This window comes from Cinclus cinclus, chromosome 5 (genome assembly GCF_963662255.1).
Source record: "Cinclus cinclus chromosome 5, bCinCin1.1, whole genome shotgun sequence".
NCBI lineage: Eukaryota > Metazoa > Chordata > Aves > Passeriformes > Cinclidae > Cinclus > Cinclus cinclus.
In genome coordinates, this window is record NC_085050.1 from 51,729,931 (window position 1) to 51,748,641 (window position 18,711).

General features: G+C 38.2%; 1 protein-coding gene across 6 annotated transcripts in view; it reads left to right on the forward strand.

Moving 5' to 3' along the window:
- MANBA (mannosidase beta) overlaps nt 1-18,711 on the forward strand; it is a 54,203-nt gene that overhangs the window by 22,138 nt on the left and 13,354 nt on the right. For 5 of the 6 annotated variants that reach the window (XM_062492985.1, XM_062492988.1, XM_062492987.1 and 2 more), the window contains 8 exons: nt 880-1,003; nt 3,416-3,591; nt 6,230-6,340; nt 11,401-11,552; nt 12,650-12,767; nt 14,867-14,953; nt 15,426-15,593; nt 17,532-17,750. In XM_062492985.1, the coding sequence (XP_062348969.1) occupies nt 880-1,003; nt 3,416-3,591; nt 6,230-6,340; nt 11,401-11,552; nt 12,650-12,767; nt 14,867-14,953; nt 15,426-15,593; nt 17,532-17,750 (1,155 nt within the window). The remainder of the gene's footprint in view (nt 1-879; nt 1,004-3,415; nt 3,592-6,229; nt 6,341-11,400; nt 11,553-12,649; nt 12,768-14,866; nt 14,954-15,425; nt 15,594-17,531; nt 17,751-18,711) is intronic. The other variant, XM_062492989.1, reaches the window with a different exon arrangement.

Genomic DNA, 18,711 nt, shown 5'->3' on the forward strand with positions numbered 1-18,711 from the left:
CTGTGTCACTGTACAAGACTTTAGGAGATGTATTGTATTTGCTTTGGGGGCTGGGGCTGTGTGAAACTTGGAGGGCAGCTGAATAGATGTTGTCAAGGGATTTGTTAAGTAGAGGTCTGACCAGGTTTGAAAACAGCTAAATGGAAATTAGTGTATATACTTCTCTGCCTGACCAGCATTTTATAATTCTGACAGTTATTCTGATGTTAGTACCAGGACTAAGCTACTTCTCAACCATGTTTTTGTTCCCTTTGTTTTTGTGTAAGAGAACCATAAAAAGGGGAGAAACAGTGAACATGACTGAACTACACAAATACACCAGACATATCCATTTCTTTCCTTGTATTGCTCTGTGGTGTTAAAACTAAAAATAGGAGAGAAACTATTTAATATATGATTTTTAATTTGATACTGTTCTTCTAGAATATTGTGACATTTCTAATTGTCACTTCTCTGCTTAGTTTATCTTTTAGGTATACAGTTAAATACTGACATTAGAAACTAAGATAATTCACAGCTGAATTGAGAGTAATCTCCTGGACTGTGTTTTGATCTTTACTGTTTGGGATTTTGTTGGCATTTTTTTAACTGGTACGTTAAGTGTTGTTTTGCTTTTTCAGTAATACAAAATTTCTCTGTACATGGATGTTCAATACAAAATTTAATTTTTTTTATATAATACAGGTAGTATCAGCAAAGTTCTGGTCGAGAAGTAAGAAAAAGATATTGTAGGGTCTTCTGAGTTTATGGAAACAGGAAAAATTCTTCCATTGCATGTCAATATTTTGTTCCCAGATAGCAAATGTCTTTTATTTCTGGCACAGCATCAATGTCTGTGTGAAAAACAGGCAATTGTAATATAATCATTCTGTTTTCCAGGAGCAATGTTCATTTAGTTGGGATTGGGGCCCTTCTTTTCCCACTCAAGGAATCTGGAAAGACGTTAGGATTGAGGCCTATAACCATTATCACCTGATTTACTTTTCTGTAACTCCTTTCTTTGGTAAGTCTCTTGTTTCTTCTTTTTATTGGTTTCACCTTCAGAATACAAACCATTCTATTGTTAAGCCACAGTTTAGGAGATGTTCTGTGGTGTTTTTTTATGTCTGTGTGTGTCGTTCTTTCTACAGCACGCCTTTATTAGGCATTGAAACTGTACTTCAGTACAAACAATAACTGTTAGAAGTGCTAGAATTCAGAATATTTTTTTGCTTAAAATCCCCAAATAACTGCTGAAATAAATGTAGTATAATTGAGATTAGCACCCGTTCTTTGGTTTTGAAAAATTTCCTTTCTATTGGCATGTGTTTTCACCAAGACTCCCTGTAAATATGTCTCACTTTCATTTAAAACAAAGGCAAAGCTGCTATGGGAATTTGGTTTTGTGTTGGAAGAACAAGTGAACAGTGAGCAGAGTCCAAAGACTGCTGATTTTCAGGACACAACATGAAGTCTGAGAGAGAAAAGCAGTTGTGCTATGCAAGGATAATTGTTAAAGCTGCAGTTGGAGAGGATAACCTCCTGCATTCCGGCTACCTAACTTACCAAACCGGTTTCCTCTCTTGCAGTGGTCTCTGATTTGCTTCTCCTTTGTCCTGAAGGTCATTGCAGCTGAGTGAAAGTAGTTAATTTTCCCTTTAAATTTTTTGGAAACGGTGATACACCCATTGTAGACCACCCACATGCTTTTTTTCACTGCCTGTTGAGCCCAGTCTTCAGTGGAGTAAAGGCTAGCACGTGGGTCCTGTGCACTGGGGTAAATTTCAACCCTTGGGAATAGATTTGTTGTGTATGAATAAAACAGGAAGACATCACTCCATGGCTGCTATTAAACCGTCCTGAAATAGCTGCAGGTCTTAGATAGAATTAACGTGACTGGAATTTCCATGGAAAGCCCCAGTACAGACTGTGCTTTCTGAAATTTCGTTACAGTAAAAAACCTTTTCTGATCCCTCCCACAATCCCACAACTCCACCTTCTGGTAGGTAAAGTCTTGCTCACTGGGTAAGTGGAGAGAGCAGATGTCTTTCATTCAGCAGAGTGGCTTGGGACCAGAGCAAGTGCTTATTATTATTCAAATATGGTAATGTTTTAAAGAGTCAATGAACAACCTGGATTTAAGCTGCATATGTACTTCTGTTGTTCATCAGATTCAGTGTGATAGCCTTTTGACCACTGAGTCTGTAAAAGATTCATTATTCTTGGTTTCTCTGCCTAGACCCCACAGTTCATGCAGTTAAGAATGGACAGGAATTTCTATATGCTTTTGTAAGGGAGGAAAAATGCACTGTAATGTCTGACCCTTGTAGGGTGGGTACTTTTTAACCTTTTCCACATTTCAGAAAATTGGTGTTCACTGGGTAATGCTGGGTGTAATATAAACTTTGGAACTCAGTCATTGCTTTTCATTCTATGAAAGACAGTGAAAATCACACCAGGACTGAATGAAACTCTTTGTTTTTTGGAGTGAGCTCTCTTTCTTTTGTGGAGGAAGGAGAGCTAGACTATATGAATGAAAAGAGAAAGTAAGTTATTAGTAGTTATTAGTAGTTTGGGTATACAAAATGTGTCTTAGTTCTAATTCTTGGTTTTTTTGTTTTATTTGCTTTTGCTTATATGTTAATCTGTAATGTTTGAAACATAGGATGAGCCAGGCTATGTTAGTAGCTAGGCTAGGCAATTCAATTGCTGAAATTAGTGGCAAATTTACACATAGATCTTGAGAACCCTTGACCCTGGCTCTCCTTATTCAGTAAGCTCTGTAGAAGAGAGGATGCTCTGTGGTCACTTCAGAGGGATCTCAGGGAAGTCATTAACTTGTTTCTTTCACGACACATGGGTGGGAGAAGGGACATAAAGATATAGCCCATCAAGTCTAGACACAGTGGGCCCAATTCATCCCCCCCATAGCTCCATTCATTTTGTCCAGTGAGTCTGGGATGAATTCAGCTCGTTTTCTGTTAATACTGTTTTTGTTTCATTGACAAAAGTGATTGTACTGGCTTGTGATTACAATCTTTCCCAAAGAGTATCATGTTCATATGAGTGCTGACTAAGAGCAAGTACAATGTCTATGGGAGTTGGTGGGAAAAAATTCCTTCCTAATGAAGTGACTGGTGTCAAGGTCTCTGACTTTTGTACAGACCTCTGGAGATAAAAAAAAAAAAGCCTGGATAGCTTTTGAATTAAAAAAAAAGTTAAGAAACATAAATCATATTGCATTGTTCTCTTCCACTGGACTCAGATGTCAAACACACTAAATAAGCAGATTAACCATGTAGGCTGGTTCAGACACAGCTTGAAAATTGTTACATTTAATCTTAGGTGTTTGAAGTTTTTCTTTAATGAAATGTCATGTTAATAGGTATATAAACATAACTCTTAAATTCCCATTTTTTTCTCTCCCTTCACTTAGTAAAGAGCGCTCAGCAGTGGTATCTTGAAGTCGAGTCTATTTTTGATGTAGTCAGCTCCAAGCCGATTGCAGGTCTTGTGACTGTGAACATTCCCAAGTTACAAACGCAGCAAATGTTCAGTGTGAAACTTCAACCTGGAGAAGGCAGCATTGTGCTGCTTGTAAACATCAACAAGGTAAGAAGGTGTGTGTGGAAAGCTGGTTTAGCTGCAAAATGTTTCCCCTGGTTTCCAATGTAACTTTCTGCCTCCATGCCAGTTTTAGGCCTGCCTCCGGTTCCTGACTCTGTTCCTGACCTTTAACAACAGTTCTGTATCGCTTACAGGGTAGGAGAGCAGTTCTTTTCCTTTCTAAAATCTGGTGTCTGTGGAGCTATGTAGCTCACTGCCAAAAAGGTGACGAAGCCTTAGGCAAAGATCACATAATCACTGGCCACTATTAAATAACCTTCTTTGAGTTATTTAGATAAATAAATAAATAAATGAATGAATAAATAACCTTTGCATACCCTGTGTCACTTCACTTCACTGGCAGCAGGTATTTCACATGCTACTGTTTACTGGACTGATTGGACCAGAATAAACTACAATATATATGATTCTCCAAGGAGAGAGATGAAACATTACTCAAACCTCTCAGTAGATACTCTTTCAGGTAAATAAAAGCAAAAGAAAATGTTGTGGAGTAAAACTCCTTACATTCACTTGTAGTCCTTTTGACAGGCAAATGTCAGGAGGAGTTTTTGACTGGTAGAAGGTGCTCTAATGAGGAGCAAACTCAATTAAAAAAATCAGGCTTCAGCCAGTGGCCAGAGTGGGAGCCCCGAAAGGTGCAGCAGGAGCCACACCTGATGGAATTCTCCACAGCAGCTTCACTGCTGCAGGACACATATTTGTGAGTGGGTGATGTGCTGTGGGCAGGAATTTGGGGCTTCTGACAGCACTGGCAGTTAATAGCATTAGAGGCCTGCCTTCAAGCTCTTTTGTATTTTACTGTCTCTGCTGACTTTCTGCATTGCTGTGTAACACTGCATCTGTTTTCCCAGTTTGACTGCATTGTCTGTGTATGTTCTTGAGTTCACTTGTCAGTTGTTTGCATGGAGAGGAAGCAAGCAGGGTGTTCATGTTCCAGTATGCACACTCTGTGACTTGTGTACTTAATGTGCTTTGTTTTATTTTGACACAGAAGCATAGAATCATACAGTTTTTGTTACTGTTGTCATCTGACAAGCAAGTTGCATGAGCAATTACCAGTATCCAGTTTCATTTAAAACAACGATTAGTCTCTGCTTAGCCTTTTAATGGATTATGTTAAACAGGGACTGCAAAGTGAAACTTAAAAACTTATTTTTGCTTATTTAGTTGTCCCACCCCCACCCTCAGAAGAGATCTGTTAGTATAGTGCAACTGCAAGTCTGGAAGGAAGCACTTCCTTCAGAGCAGAGGCAGCAGTGTTTCATTATTCTTTGTGCACAAAAGACCTTGCTGCATGAATTCACATCAGCTGATTTTATGAGAAGACCCAAAATGTGTTCTCATGTATTGATGAGGCTGACAGAGCCCTTACCCTGTACACAGACTTGCGTGGTGCATGTTAGATACTGAGATCTCACCAGAAATTTATTTCTCGTTGAGGATTTATTGCAGATTACAGTTGTGGAGTCAGTAGGTGTTGGAGTGGTGCATATCGCCGAGATGTGTATCAGCCTTCCTGCAGTTGCCATGCAAAGAGCTGTGCTGCCAACATGACAGCATTTTGCTTATCAGCTGGTGGCGAGCAGAGGGTGACATCATTAGTGGCCAATGAGACATCCAGTCGTTCCGGGCAGCTGCGCACACTCTCTTGTTGTCAAGGCACATGCTGAGTCTGTGCTTCCGTTTGTATCCATGCAGCACAGAGATCAGTACTTCCTCACAAGCACTTATGATAATTCTGTATCACAGAAGCTGAAAGATATGATATATTCATGGTTGTGTCCAAGTATAGCTACAGCAGAACACATTGTTGGGCTGCTTTCTGGCCTCGATTTGTTTGAAAAGACTGAGGCACTCCTTACATGACTCGCATGATATATTCAGTGCTGATCCCTCCATTGTTTGGTTGCACGCATTATTGCTTTCTTTCCACATTTTTTGTGTTGTGCACTCAACTGGCAAACGCTGGCAACAGGAATGAGCAGCAGAAGTAGGCTGCTAGAGTGAAGATAAATATTCTGTTATCTTAGAGATTGTATTTCATGTTTGTAAAAATTGTGGAGTACTAATGATGTGATTAGGAAGCAGAGAGAGACAAAGCAGAAAACCACTGAATGAATGAAAGAATTTGACTTAAAAGCTTGACATAAGTAAAGCAGTCAGTATGGTCACATATTACCACAGTTGAAAAGTTTACTGCTGTATATTAAATACTGCTTGGGATAGGTAAGAGGAGCAATGAGAGGAGGTATATGATACAGAACTCAGTAAACAATGGATGCTTCTGACACAGATATTTGGGGTTTGGAAGAATAGTGTGTCAATGTACCTCAGCTGAGGAGTAGCAGCTAGGTGTGTGCATGCACATCCCGGTGTGCTCATGGCCTGTTGTGGATACAAAATGAAGGGATGGCCTGGATTTCAGCAGAAGAAATCACACTTCTCTCTTTAAATGATTTTCACCTCAGAGCTTCAGCTGGAGAAAGCATTAGCAGATCTCAGCTGAAGCACAAAACCTTGTTAGGTTTCTGGTAATTCACTCAAAAATACCTGAGCCCCAGGTGCATTTGATACCTCTTGTTACACATGTTGCTCAGACTTTCTCCCTTTTATGTTCAAGAGTGCTACAGTGGAGGCTTGGTGGCCAAATGGGCATGGAAAGCAAACTGGATACAATATGACAACAACTTTTGTGATGGAGGCAGGATGCCAGATTGAGAAGTTTTCAAAGGTGAGCCCTAAAGTTTAATTACATCTGGCATTGCACCATTAGTGTTAGGACATCTGCTCTGCATAGCAGGTGTCTAGAGCTCTTAAAAGTTTTGCTGAGTTGTAATATGCGTGTGAAAATGCTAATGAGAAATGAGGTGTTTTTAGTGTCACAATGTATGGCTACCTGTTTTCTGGTAGTCTTAGCTTGTATGGATGCCTTTACTTATATTGTGGCTGCAAGGTGGCTTACAGTTAACCAGGAACCTCAGAAGAGAAAAGATATTTTCTTCTTAAGTTTTATAGCTTATGAGAAGGAAAAAGCACTTCTAAACTTGATATACCATGCTCTTGGTTTTGTATCATGCACTGAAAACCCCTATTAGATTTCTATATGATTTTGCAAATGTTTATTACTGAGATTTTTCTTGCTAATTCAGTTTGTAAAAAATTATGGGATAGACACATTCTTAAAATCCTAACATTTATTTATTAGAATGTGGTAGATGTGCTTCAGGCTTAAGAAAAGATAAGGTCTTAAATACAACCATAAAAGTTATATCCAGGGATTCTTGCATAAGGGTTCCACTAACACACTGGCTCTTTAATTATCTGTTTGGTTTTACCAAGAAGCCTAGAAGAGGTAATTTCCAATTGTCCATTAAAAAGAAGAATCCTAGGGATTAGACTGGCCTCCTTATGCCATGAACATGTGGAAACAACCACATAAATGTATGCATTTATTAGATGTTTCAGGAGTGTCTTGTCTTACTAAAAATTAATCTGGCCACCATGCATCTAAATTGCTATTTGCTGTAACATTTGTTCCTGTGGGAAAAAAGGTGTGAAAAACTAATAGCTTCTGGTGTTGCAGTCTTTATAGGACTAGCCCCTAGTTTGATTATGAAATCATTAGTGTTCTAATTCTGAAACAATTAAAAAACTCACACCAAGTAAACACAGCATATTATGCTTGGAAAAACTGGTTGTAGGAAATACAACTTTAAAAGCCTATAAAAAGTAAAATTCTGTTATTACTGTGTGAAAACTACACAATGTTAGGAAAGCTAATAATATCCATTTGGATGCATATGTCATCAGAATATTTCATAGAGCTCTGTGGCATATGATCATAGGGACTTCATGGTCTACAACAGAAGCCTCATTTTTTTTCCCCTTAAGGGGAAGGAGGGGATGAAAAAAAGCAAATGCACCATGTAGTGTGCATTGTGAATTAACCAGCATATGAAGCCTTCACAGCTTACAGTGTGAAGTCTGGTCATCCTTCCTGTGTGTTGGGAATCTTTGTATTAGATTCTGACACATGCACACATACACCATCATCCCCCAGTCAGAGCTGTATGAGTGGAAAAAGGCTCTGTATGCAGTTTTTTCATGTTGTAGCATAATTTTCTCTCATGTCAGCAGGACTGAATAGCAATATTCATATAGCTTAATATGAACTCTGAGTAGTTCATGAGATACAATCATGGATTAATGTTCCTGAAAGTTGATTTGTTGTTAGTTCTTTTGTCCATGTTGTAGTGATTGCATTCAGGAGGAATAAATTTCCTACTTCCTTCCCTTCCTCCTTCCTCCCCCCCCCCCCCAAAAAAAAAAAAAATAAAAAAAAGATGAGTGAGGCATTTAACAAATGGTTTGTGTCCATATGAGTATCTGCTTAACTTTGGACCAGAGAAAACTGAAGCATGAGAACTGTACATGTGAGAAAGCACAACTTGGTCTTATGTCAGATTTGGCTACTCCTGGCTTGAACTACTTTCTGGACATGCTAGAGTAGTCTTCAAACATTAACTAATTCTTTGGGAATATTTCTGGGTTGCCTTCAGTATGTACTTTCAGGAGCTCTACGTGCTCTAGCCAGCAGTGCTGGGAATCTCTTTGGCTCAGCGAAGTACTTATTCATTCCTGTTCAGAGTAGCAGAAAACCAAAGCAGAACAAAAGCCAACATCCAGGATGGGATGTGGTTTGGTTTTGGTTTGGTTTGCCATTTGAATATTTTGCTCTAGAGTTTGTTTCCCAGGACAATGTGAAACAAAGTCGTATCTCACAGTGACATTGGTTTTCTTGATGGAGAGTCCTGTTTTCCTGTTTGCTATTGGTAAGTTGCTTATTTCTTGCCATCCCATATCAAGGAATTTATGACCTCTTTCATTACCCTATGAATCCTTTGTTTGCTTTTCAGTTCTATTTCCCCATGTTTCTGTATGCTCATTTCTCCAGCACTGTATTCAAAGGTTTTTTTTTTTTTTTAAGGCTGTTTTTGTACTTTTAAGTTCTCGGCCTCTAGCTGTCTTTCCCTCCATCCCTTTATACACTCTTTCCCCCCCAGGCATTTTAACATGATTTCTAGAACTTTCTTTCTGGCTTTGTAGTTTTCACACCACTTTCATGCTGTGTGCTAATTTGTTATGTTGCTGGGTTGTTCTGTGATCTTATTTCAGCTCTAGGCATCTTCATCCTTATTACTTTTCCTACTGCTAAATACGGGAATTCCCAAATGTGATCCACAGGTCACTTAACTGTGTACAAACCCTTTGTATGTGCCTTTAAAAGACAGGTATCTGTTTCATAATTATGCCCAGAACCAGCTGATTGGTCTTTGGTGGCTAGAGAGCCTCTTGTGCGTACCCTGAGACTGAGAGCAAGGTTCAGCCTTCAGGCAGCAAGCTCTATCAGACAGATTTCAAGGTGGCCAAGGTCTTGGTAGAAGGGCACATAGCGAAGCATGCCAGATGCTGGTTGTCTTTTTACCCCCCAAAGCAGAAGGAAGCTGTAGTAGGAACAGGAAGATGTGCTGTTACCAGCTGGCCCCGGGGGAAGAATGGAGTTGCACTGAATCTTGAAGGCCAGGGAGTGTGAGCTGAGGCTAAGGAGCTTTTACTCTTGCTCCTACTGTCTGGGTGGTCCTGCCTGAGTGTTTCAGCCTCTCAGATTGCCTTGGGTTTGGCCAGTTGCATGAGTTCCACTTCAGCATGAATAAAGCAATATCACATTACTTCTGTTAGTGATATAAATACTCTATTACAAATGTACTCTGAGACAGTCCCAACCTGCCTGATGACATCCATTAAGATGACATGCCAAATACTTTGGCAGCTCCAACTGCAAGTCCCATTCCACTTTGTGCCATAAAAAAAGAGCTGCAATGGAGACTGAGGTGTTTTTCTCTGAGTAATTGAATTCTCTGTAGGAAGGTGAGAACTTTCTCGCAAGTGCAGTACTTGTACTAGTAGTTTTTCTTTTATAGCCTTCAGGAGTTAGAGTAACTGTGAAAGTTGTGTGAAACATTGGTTATTATTTAAATTCAACTTCTCATGTTTAACTATGTCTGCAAAATTCTAGGAATGGTCACTGCCACAATGCAGAGCTGTTTAGGTTGAGCTCAGCGATCTGCGACCTCCACTAATGCATCTGGTTTGTCACATGCATTGTCTCTAGCCAGGTATTTGGTTAATAATTGTCCAGTTAACTTAGAAGCACCAAAGAGGAAGCAAAAAGTTCTTTTCTTTTTCTTCCCTACTGCTAGAAATAGTTTTCTGTCTGTATGTGTGATTTTTGATAAGATGAATGTTCAGAAAATGCAGTTTCATAGTGGGATTAATAATTTGCCTTTTAAACTACAGCCATGTCTGGTGTGTGAAATAAAGAATTGCATTTTATCTTAAATACATGTGTATCATTTGCACTTAACTAGGTTAATTTTAGCCTGATTTACTGACAGATACTTGCCTCAGATGAAACTTATGGCAGAGAGAACAGTCTGTACTCTGCAAGCTGACCTTTTGAAAAGGTAAAGCAAATAGTCATCTGAGAGGAGTGGTTGCTATCTTAGAAGTAGTTTAGAAAAAATTAGGTTTCTGCCCTTCTGACCCAAACCTGTTTTGGCTAAAATTTACTATTAACTTTCCTTCCCTTTGTTTATTTTTCAGTTTTCTCCCTATGTTTATGAGCAACAGGTACAAGAAAGAAAAAGTGTTTTCTTTCTGACTTAAAGAAGTTGAACTGCAGCAAGGATACAGGCAAAAATGTTTAAAGTATCCCTGAAAGAGCTGTTTTCCGGAAGAGTTTGGAGGTGTGCAGGAGCTGATAGGGCAGGTGGGGAAGGCACCTGTAAAAATAAGGGATCAGTGCTGTTGCAGTGCATTAACTGCTCCCTCATGGTTGTTTGTGTCAGTGCAGTCAGGATACCCCTCAGAGCAGCATTGTTGCTTGTAGTGAAGCCACAGAAAATGCCTGGAACGATTTTCTGAGAGTTTTAATTCCACCTGCAAGGGGAAAAAGGAATTATTTTTTTCAGCATCACAATGCCATATATTAGGCTAAAAGAGCAACTCTGGAAGTTTGGCCTCTGCTTCTTCTTGAGATGTGCTTTATCTTTAATGTTTTCTCAGAGTAAGTGTTTATTTAGCTGAACTGGTCTCTGAAACATTATTGCTGATCATGCTGTTCCAGCACTGCTGTGGTGGCCAGAGGGCCCTTCAGTTACAAACTGGCCTTTGTATTTGCTTTTTTTTTTCTCTAAGTGTTAAACCTATTAAAAAGGTATCATTTCAGAGCAGTAAAAGGAGAAGATCTTGCTTGTACTACATGAATCTGTTGCTAGGCTTTCAGGGACAAGACTTAAATTTGAGCTGCTGCAGTTTCCTGGTAGAGAAAATTGCAGATTACATGGTGTTTCTGATCTAGTGCACTCACTGTATTCCTCTTTCTGGCCTTCAGCTGGATTTTTGACTGAATTCTGCAACAACCAAACTTCATCTGTCTTTTCCTTATGTACTTGTATGCACACATACAGTTGTTCGCTCATGCTTTCTCTTGCTCTCTCTTAATATGGTAGCAATTTAAAAGAGTGAACAGGCTTATTGAAAGAATTCTTTCTGGTACTTGTCACAGTGTGTTTTATGCAAGCAGGAGTTTATAGATGAGACCATGTCTTTTGACTCCTTGACAAATTCTAAGCTGTTACTGTTCAGTTCAATCCCTTTTCTATGGGTTTTCTTTATGCCATTTTAATTCCTTTTTTGTCAGCTTTAAATCTAAGTTTCATGTCTTCACAGGTTTATTTTCGGACAGTAGAACTTGTTCAGGAACCTATTCTTGGCTCACCAGGTCTGAGTTTCTACTTCAGAATCAATGGTCGACCCATTTTTTTTAAGGGCTCAAACTGGGTTCCAGCTGATTCTTTCCAGGACAGAGTGACCTATGACACGTAAGCCACATTTGATGTTTTCTAAGGATAAAGGATTATGTTTTACTCCTCCTGTTTCTCTCTACACCCTTTATGAAAGGTTTGCTTTAGTGGGTAAAACTTTAAAGGTAGAATACTTAATTGTTGTGGGCTGGAGGCTTCAAAATTAGGGCTTAATTAGCATGAATATATTTGAGTGATGCTCAAGGCATGTAGGTGCAATTGCTGGTGGGAAGGTGATTGTTTGCAGTTCCTAGTTACTGTCCTTTTGGGTATTTTTAGGGATGATCCTCAGGTTGTTTGACCTTATTGTCTCATCCATTGGTAGTCAGAGGATGTGCACTTCATCCATGTCCTAACCCACGTGATGCAGGGTTACATAGGTGCACAGGGCCTCTCCCCTTTTCTTGATCTCATCTAGGCTACTTGGATTTCAATGCACAGCACCCCAGAGATGCAGATGGGATGGGGGCTGTACTGTGCTTGGACTAAGCTTTGCTCTGGGTTATTAGGGAACCAGGACAACCGGGTGTGCTGCAGTGTGCATTCACATGCAATTTAGAGGCTGCCAGTATGATTTAATGAAAAATGACTGGAGACTAAAACCCTTAAAATGAGATTCCCAGTCTCAGTCTTTCTCCTCACCCCCTTGCTCTCCCATTCTCACAATGCATTATGGAACTCAGGAAGCGAATGTACATTCCTGATTGAGTTTAAAGAGAATTCAAATTCAAGTAATTGATATACAAAGCAAGTAATATCAGAGGAGAAAATACCAACATGATTAATAAAACATAGTATTTCTAAATCTGGTCCTTCCAATACTTCTGTAAAAGCACTTACACACATGTCACTCCATCTATTTTGTAAGTGTTAACAGGACCAAGCAATATTTTCTGCACAAAAAATTGCTTTTTGAGAGCTCTGTCCAGACATGGAGGTTTAGAAGTTAGAGTATTTTGATACTTTCTGTTAGACTTATAAGTCTTATATTGCCTGCTAATGATTTAGATTTTTTTTTTTTTGGTAGGGGTGTTTGTGTCTTCATTTTTTGTATAACCTTATAAATTCTTAAGTAATACAACTTCACTTATATATCTCCTTTTTGTATTTGACAGGCTAAGGCTACTCTTGAAGTCTGTGGCAGATGCTAACATGAATGCCCTTCGGGTTTGGGGAGGAGGAATATATGAACAAGATGAATTTTACGATATTTGTGATGAAATAGGAATAATGGTAAAAACAATAAACACAGAATACTTATTTAAAAACTTAAAAGAACTGGCAAATGAAAATCTACTTTAAATTTAAAAAAAATAAAAGAATTAATACATAAGTTCTAACCATCTTTCTAGAGGACATTGTAGAGTATCAACACGGGAGATGAGATTAACCTGATTTTTTGTTTGGCCCGTTGGGGTTCTTTAATTTCTTTTAAAATTGAATGGTTTCTAATTACAGAGGCTGTCTGTTGAATCTGGAAGTGATATTTTGGAGGCTTTATAGTAGGTCACCATTAGCTAGAAGGTAGCTATGCTTTTCTCAGTTTTGGAAATGGATTTTATTTATTTTAAAAGTGTTTTCTTCTTTTTATCAATAGCTGAAAAGGTTTGGGTGGTTTTGGTTTAAACTTTTCATTTGGCCCAAAGACAAACATGGAAGGCATTATCCAAAGGGCCATTTTGAACAAGCTATAATTGAATATAAATGTTGCTGTAAGGTGAACAGCTGCTGCAATCACTCATCCTAGATGAGTACCTTTGATTATATAAGCTTGGAGGCACGTGTTAATAAGTTCTGATGAAATAGTGACTAGATGAATGAAGGCTAAGTTGCATTCAGTATTAAAAATCTCGAGAAGTGTTGGTTGATCTTAGTGTACACCATAATAAGCAGGGAAACAGAATTCATACCTGGCTACTTTCAGATGTGTGTGTTTGCAAAAAAAAAAAAAAAAAAAGTTTACATCTATTTTAGTCATCTGAATGAGTGTCCTGATTTTCAAGGCTTCTGAGCACTTAGAGTTCTTTAATTTTTGACACTAGGCACCTTAAGTAGGCCATTTAGAGTTGTGTCTGTACAGTGCTCAGTGCAAGATTTAGATCCCATTTAACAGCCAAAATAGCAAGTAAATGCAGAAAATCAGACCCTTATTCTGGAGGGGGCAGTGGGGGAGGTTTTTGGTTTTGTTTCTTCTGATGGTCTTGCAAAGGCTTAAAAGTGCATTGGAGTCAAACTGTGCTTAAGGAATACCAGTGATAGCTCACTGAGTGAAATAGTGAGAAAAGTTTCTTTCAATAGGGAGTTTTGACACCAACAGTCAGTAAAGCAGTATCAGTGATTCTGCAGCAATAGCTTTGCTTTTTCTGTACAGTGTTAGGATTGTAACAATTACTAATGGCTCTGTTATCTCCCACTGTCTAATTTTTTGTCTTCAGTTTCCTTAGGGAATGTGTGCTGAAAAGAGCCACAGAAAAGCATATTCTCACTGCAATGAAAATGAAATTGTATGAGGAACTGGTCTCTGTCTCTCTCTATGTAGCATAGCATTCAGAGAAGTGGAGTCTCCTACAGACTCCTATGGGTTAAAGTGATCCTTCTAGAGATCTTTTCATTAACATTTCAGATAGACTAGAAGGAGCCTCAAGGTTATGGCAATTAAAAAAACAAAACAGGTAAACAAGAAATCTTATCTATCTCATTGGGCTTCCTTTCCCCTTTTTGTAATTCTCCTGCAAGGTACAAATTGAGTTCATTGTTCTTGAATTGAAAGGCTTTCTGTTCGCTAGTAGTACCTACTTGATCTTTCTTTGAAGAGAAAGATCATTGTGTTTTTAGAGCATCTAGTTTGTTTTTGCCCAAGATTTGCTGGTTTTAAGATAATTTTGTATGGAGGTGTTTTCTCAGCAAGTACACATTGAAATCTATGAAGTGTGCTCAGTACCACATCAGAAGAATTACTCTCTACTCATTAAGTAATGGGGATTTGGTGTTACAACTGCAAAGTAGTAAATAAATATGAAACTGTTCTGTTCAGCTGCAAATTGCTCCATATTCATGTTCCTGATTAGTCTGTTGAAACTCACACAACTTCATCTACTGAACAGTATTCCACTCCTCAGTGTAGACTGTCAGGGTTTGATTCCTAAGGGTAAATATTTTGTAACTCTGATATCGGGGATAACCACAGTGGAATATGCACATACTTGAGCCCCATGCTGAACGTGATTTGTTTTCTGTCTGAATGAAGGATTGTGCATCCCAATAGCCATATATTTTTCAAGTATGTATAGTAACTTGCTGACAGTTTTTTAAAATCTTTCCTTTCCTTGTAGATTTGGCAGGATTTTATGTTTGCATGTGCGCTATATCCAACCAACCAGAAGTATTTAGAATCCATAAGAGCAGAAGTTTCTCATCAGGTATTTTATCCATGTGTCAAAGCTCTATTTCACATTATCTATTTTTCATTGATGGACTGTATAAGTTTGCTTTCCAGAAATGGTTGTTTGGAAGTGTTTGTTAGTATACCTTTATGTAGCAGACACAAAATGTAACCTTGCTAATTCTTCTTGAACTCCTCTGACTGCTTGCAGGAATAGTCAGTCAAGCAGACTGCACAGAATTTATCTTCCACACATGGCTGAGTAGAGGTGAATGGCACACACATGCATAAGGCAGATGTATGTCAGCACATTAATTGTTTTCCCTTCTGAAAGTGTATATTACAAAACTTTGAGCCTGGTACCAAGCTATGGGAATAGTGAACCATGTGGCAAAAAATGGGAATTGTAGTCTTAGCATATGTAATATACATGTGGACTTGTGATTAAAATAAACAACAAATCATTAAGTAATTTTGTTTGACTTCAAAACTGTAAGGTTTTTTTTCAGGTACGACGTTTAAAATCTCATCCATCAATTATTCTGTGGAGTGGTAACAATGAAAACGAAGCAGCAATTGCAAGCAACTGGTTCTCTATACCTTATTCTGACATAGGAATCTATATCAAGGACTACGTGACCCTTTATGTGAAGAACATACGTGAAATAGTTCTTAGTGTAAGTAATCTCAAGAAACTGTAGGAGGATATGGCTTGGCAAAAGGTTTAATGTTCGAGCAAGTTGGGATTCCCTTTTTTGATTCTAATCCTTTTAAGACATGAGAAAGAGCACGTTGAGAAATCGCCCTTTCCAAGCTCCTCTAAACAACTCTCTAAACTCAAGAGTTAGTCTCAAAGTAAAAAAAAAAAGAAATTAATTACTTGTCTTTAACATTTGTGATGTGTAAAGTAAGACCTGAAAGTGTAGTAGATCTTGCTTCTTTTTTTCCTTCCTGCTTTTAGTATGTCCACAAATGCTTTCACTTCCAGTGGACAAAAATCAACTTGCCCATTAATTAATTAATCTAGATGATCAGCTTTCCTTTATGCTGATTTTGTTGAAGAATAGTGTGAAAAAAATTTAACAATCCTCAGGTCTTTTAATATCAATTGAAGAAATCTATACGGGTGTTATTTCTTCAGTATGTGACTGAATATTTTTGGTTCTGAGCAGGTAAAGCTAAAGTGATGCTAAAGATTGAACTCATGCTGTGTAGTCATTGTATTGATTTTGGAAACAAAATACTGGTATTCTACAGTATGTGAAGGCAAAGGAAAATATTTTGATATAAAATTGAGACTGTGGGTACGCAGTCCACAAACACCTGGAATCCTTCATGAAGCCTAGTGTGATTTGGAACTACCCATTTTGCACAGGTTTTGTAAGTTTATTTCTCCTCTTAGAAGAGGAGGTTCCAGATTTCTGTGCTGAGCTCTGTGTAAAGGTATGCTGTGGTGTTTTTGTGATTAGCTACATGAGTTGGGTGGCCAGTGTGTGTGCAGCAAAGTGAGGTGTTCTGGCTTGATATTTGTGCAGCAGTGCCATCCAAGACGGACCTATTTATATTTTAAATCCATAGAATAACTATTTTGAGGAGCAAAAAGGAGCCATGGAGGGAGATGGCTTGTATTACACAGGACCTCAAGTTATCTGAGGAAACCTGTAACTACTAGTAGTACTCGACTGGGTAGCTTGAAAAGACTTTGAGCTAAAGACTTCAGGGAATCCAGGATTTCCTGTAGTAAATTGTTTCAGTCAATTATTAATTACATCAAGATAAAAAGAAAGAAGAAGATGGGGAAACAGGACTGTTTCTTAAAATGAAGTACATGCCTGAGTGCATTGCTGCGTTCGAGCCAATTGCAGTAACTTGTTGCTGGTAGCTAACTCTATCTTGCTAGAAGTAGGGTGTTACATGAATTGTACCTGCAAAAGGATTCCTTCAGTACTTTGTAGGCAACTGTTAAAAGATTTAGTATTCTCAGTATTCTACTGAGGCTATAAATAAAGGCAGCTCTGAACAATTTGAACTGTTACCCTTCTTGTAGTCTCATCTATCTTAGCATGCAGAGCCAGCTAAAATGACAATAGCCTGTAATGATACCATGCAGGCATTAAAAGCAGAACACCTTGGATTTGTTAGGACTAAATTTAGGTGACTGTTTATTAAGAAAGGAGAAAATCATGGCCTTGTTCCTGCAAAAACACTGCAAAAATAATAATTTTCCATAAAGTCCCAGTACTCAAATATTAATGTTCCTTGAGTATATATTTCTCAAGGCACACTTTAAATAGCCTTCATTAAGAATTTAGAGGCATATAAAGATAGAAAATCTCTTGATGTGAGGAGAGAATCCCTCAGAACAGCAGAGCAAGCAGAATAATGCCCAGCTGTCCTCCAAGAACATAAGTAGGAAGTTAATTAAGCAAGTAAAGATGATGAATGTTAGGAGATAAAAAGGGAATGTTTGCTAGGTAGTCACTCAGAAATTTGGAAAAAGCATGGTCTCCCTGCCCCCAAACGCCTCTTTTCAGAAAATGGCCTATGTATTCAGATGATAAAAGTCAATTGCTTTGTAAGGTGGTTGTACTTTTGTTTTTTGTTTTAAATCCCAGGAAGATAAGAGTCGTCCTTTTGTTACATCCAGTCCCACCAATGGCTTGGAGTCAGTTAAAGAAGGCTGGCTCTCCCGGGATCCTTATGACACCCATTATGGTGACACACACTTTTATGACTACAGCAGTGACTGCTGGAACTGGACAGTGTATCCTAAAACTCGTTTTGCTTCAGAGTATGGCTTTCAATCCTGGCCTTCCTTCAGTACAATTGAAAAGGTAAGGCTGGTCTTCCACACCTTACTGTCCCCTTTGCTCTCATTTAGTGAGGGCGAAGAGTCTCTTCCTAGCAAACTTCTGCATCCAAACTGTAGTAATGTGTTGTTAGGTGTGATATGGCACAAGTTGGGATAGAGGTGTGTGCTGGTGGGGAAGGAGGGGATGAAGCCTTCTGTTTCCCTCCTCAGTGTTCAATATACTTACCTCAATGTTGGAAGATGAACCTGGTTTGGATGAGAGACTATTATGAAACTGTTATTTCTGGTGGTAACTATATTTAATGTAGAACTCAGTAATGATTGACTAACATCTGTTTACTTTTGTGGTGGCTATGGATGTATATTTGAGAAAGAGAAGAAACATGAGAAAAGTTGAATTGTGCAGGATTTTAAAATGTTTGGATTTTTATGTATTTACAAATTTCTTTCATTTAAATAATTTGTTTCTTAATGTATTGCGTGTAAGAGGATTTGGTTTTGTCTCCATTAAATTTAGGTATTATATGTTCTGTTATTTATCAAAGTGGAGCAGAGACATACCATGCTGTTTGTCCATTTGTGCCAGGAGAGATGTTGGTATCTGTGCATGCAACCAAAAGGAGTTCAGAATGTTCCTTTCAATTTGCTGGGCAAAGCACATTATCTCAAGCATAGTCAGAAGATTAATCTATATTAGTAACAATAAAAATTATTCAATCCAGCCTAAAAATAAATTTAAATAAGATTATTTAGAGAGAGCAATTACAATGAAAACTTGGCAATAATAACGTAATGAGTTATGTTGTTGTCTTTAGTTGAAAAAAGCTGTTTTATGATCATTTGTTATGAGAGGGAGGTTTTGAAAATATATATATAAATATTATTCGAATTTATAGCTCTGCTGACTTACATAACTTATACCTAAATGTGTTTGACTAGATTACATTCTTCCATATTAATCTAGGGTGTTTCTGATTTATTAT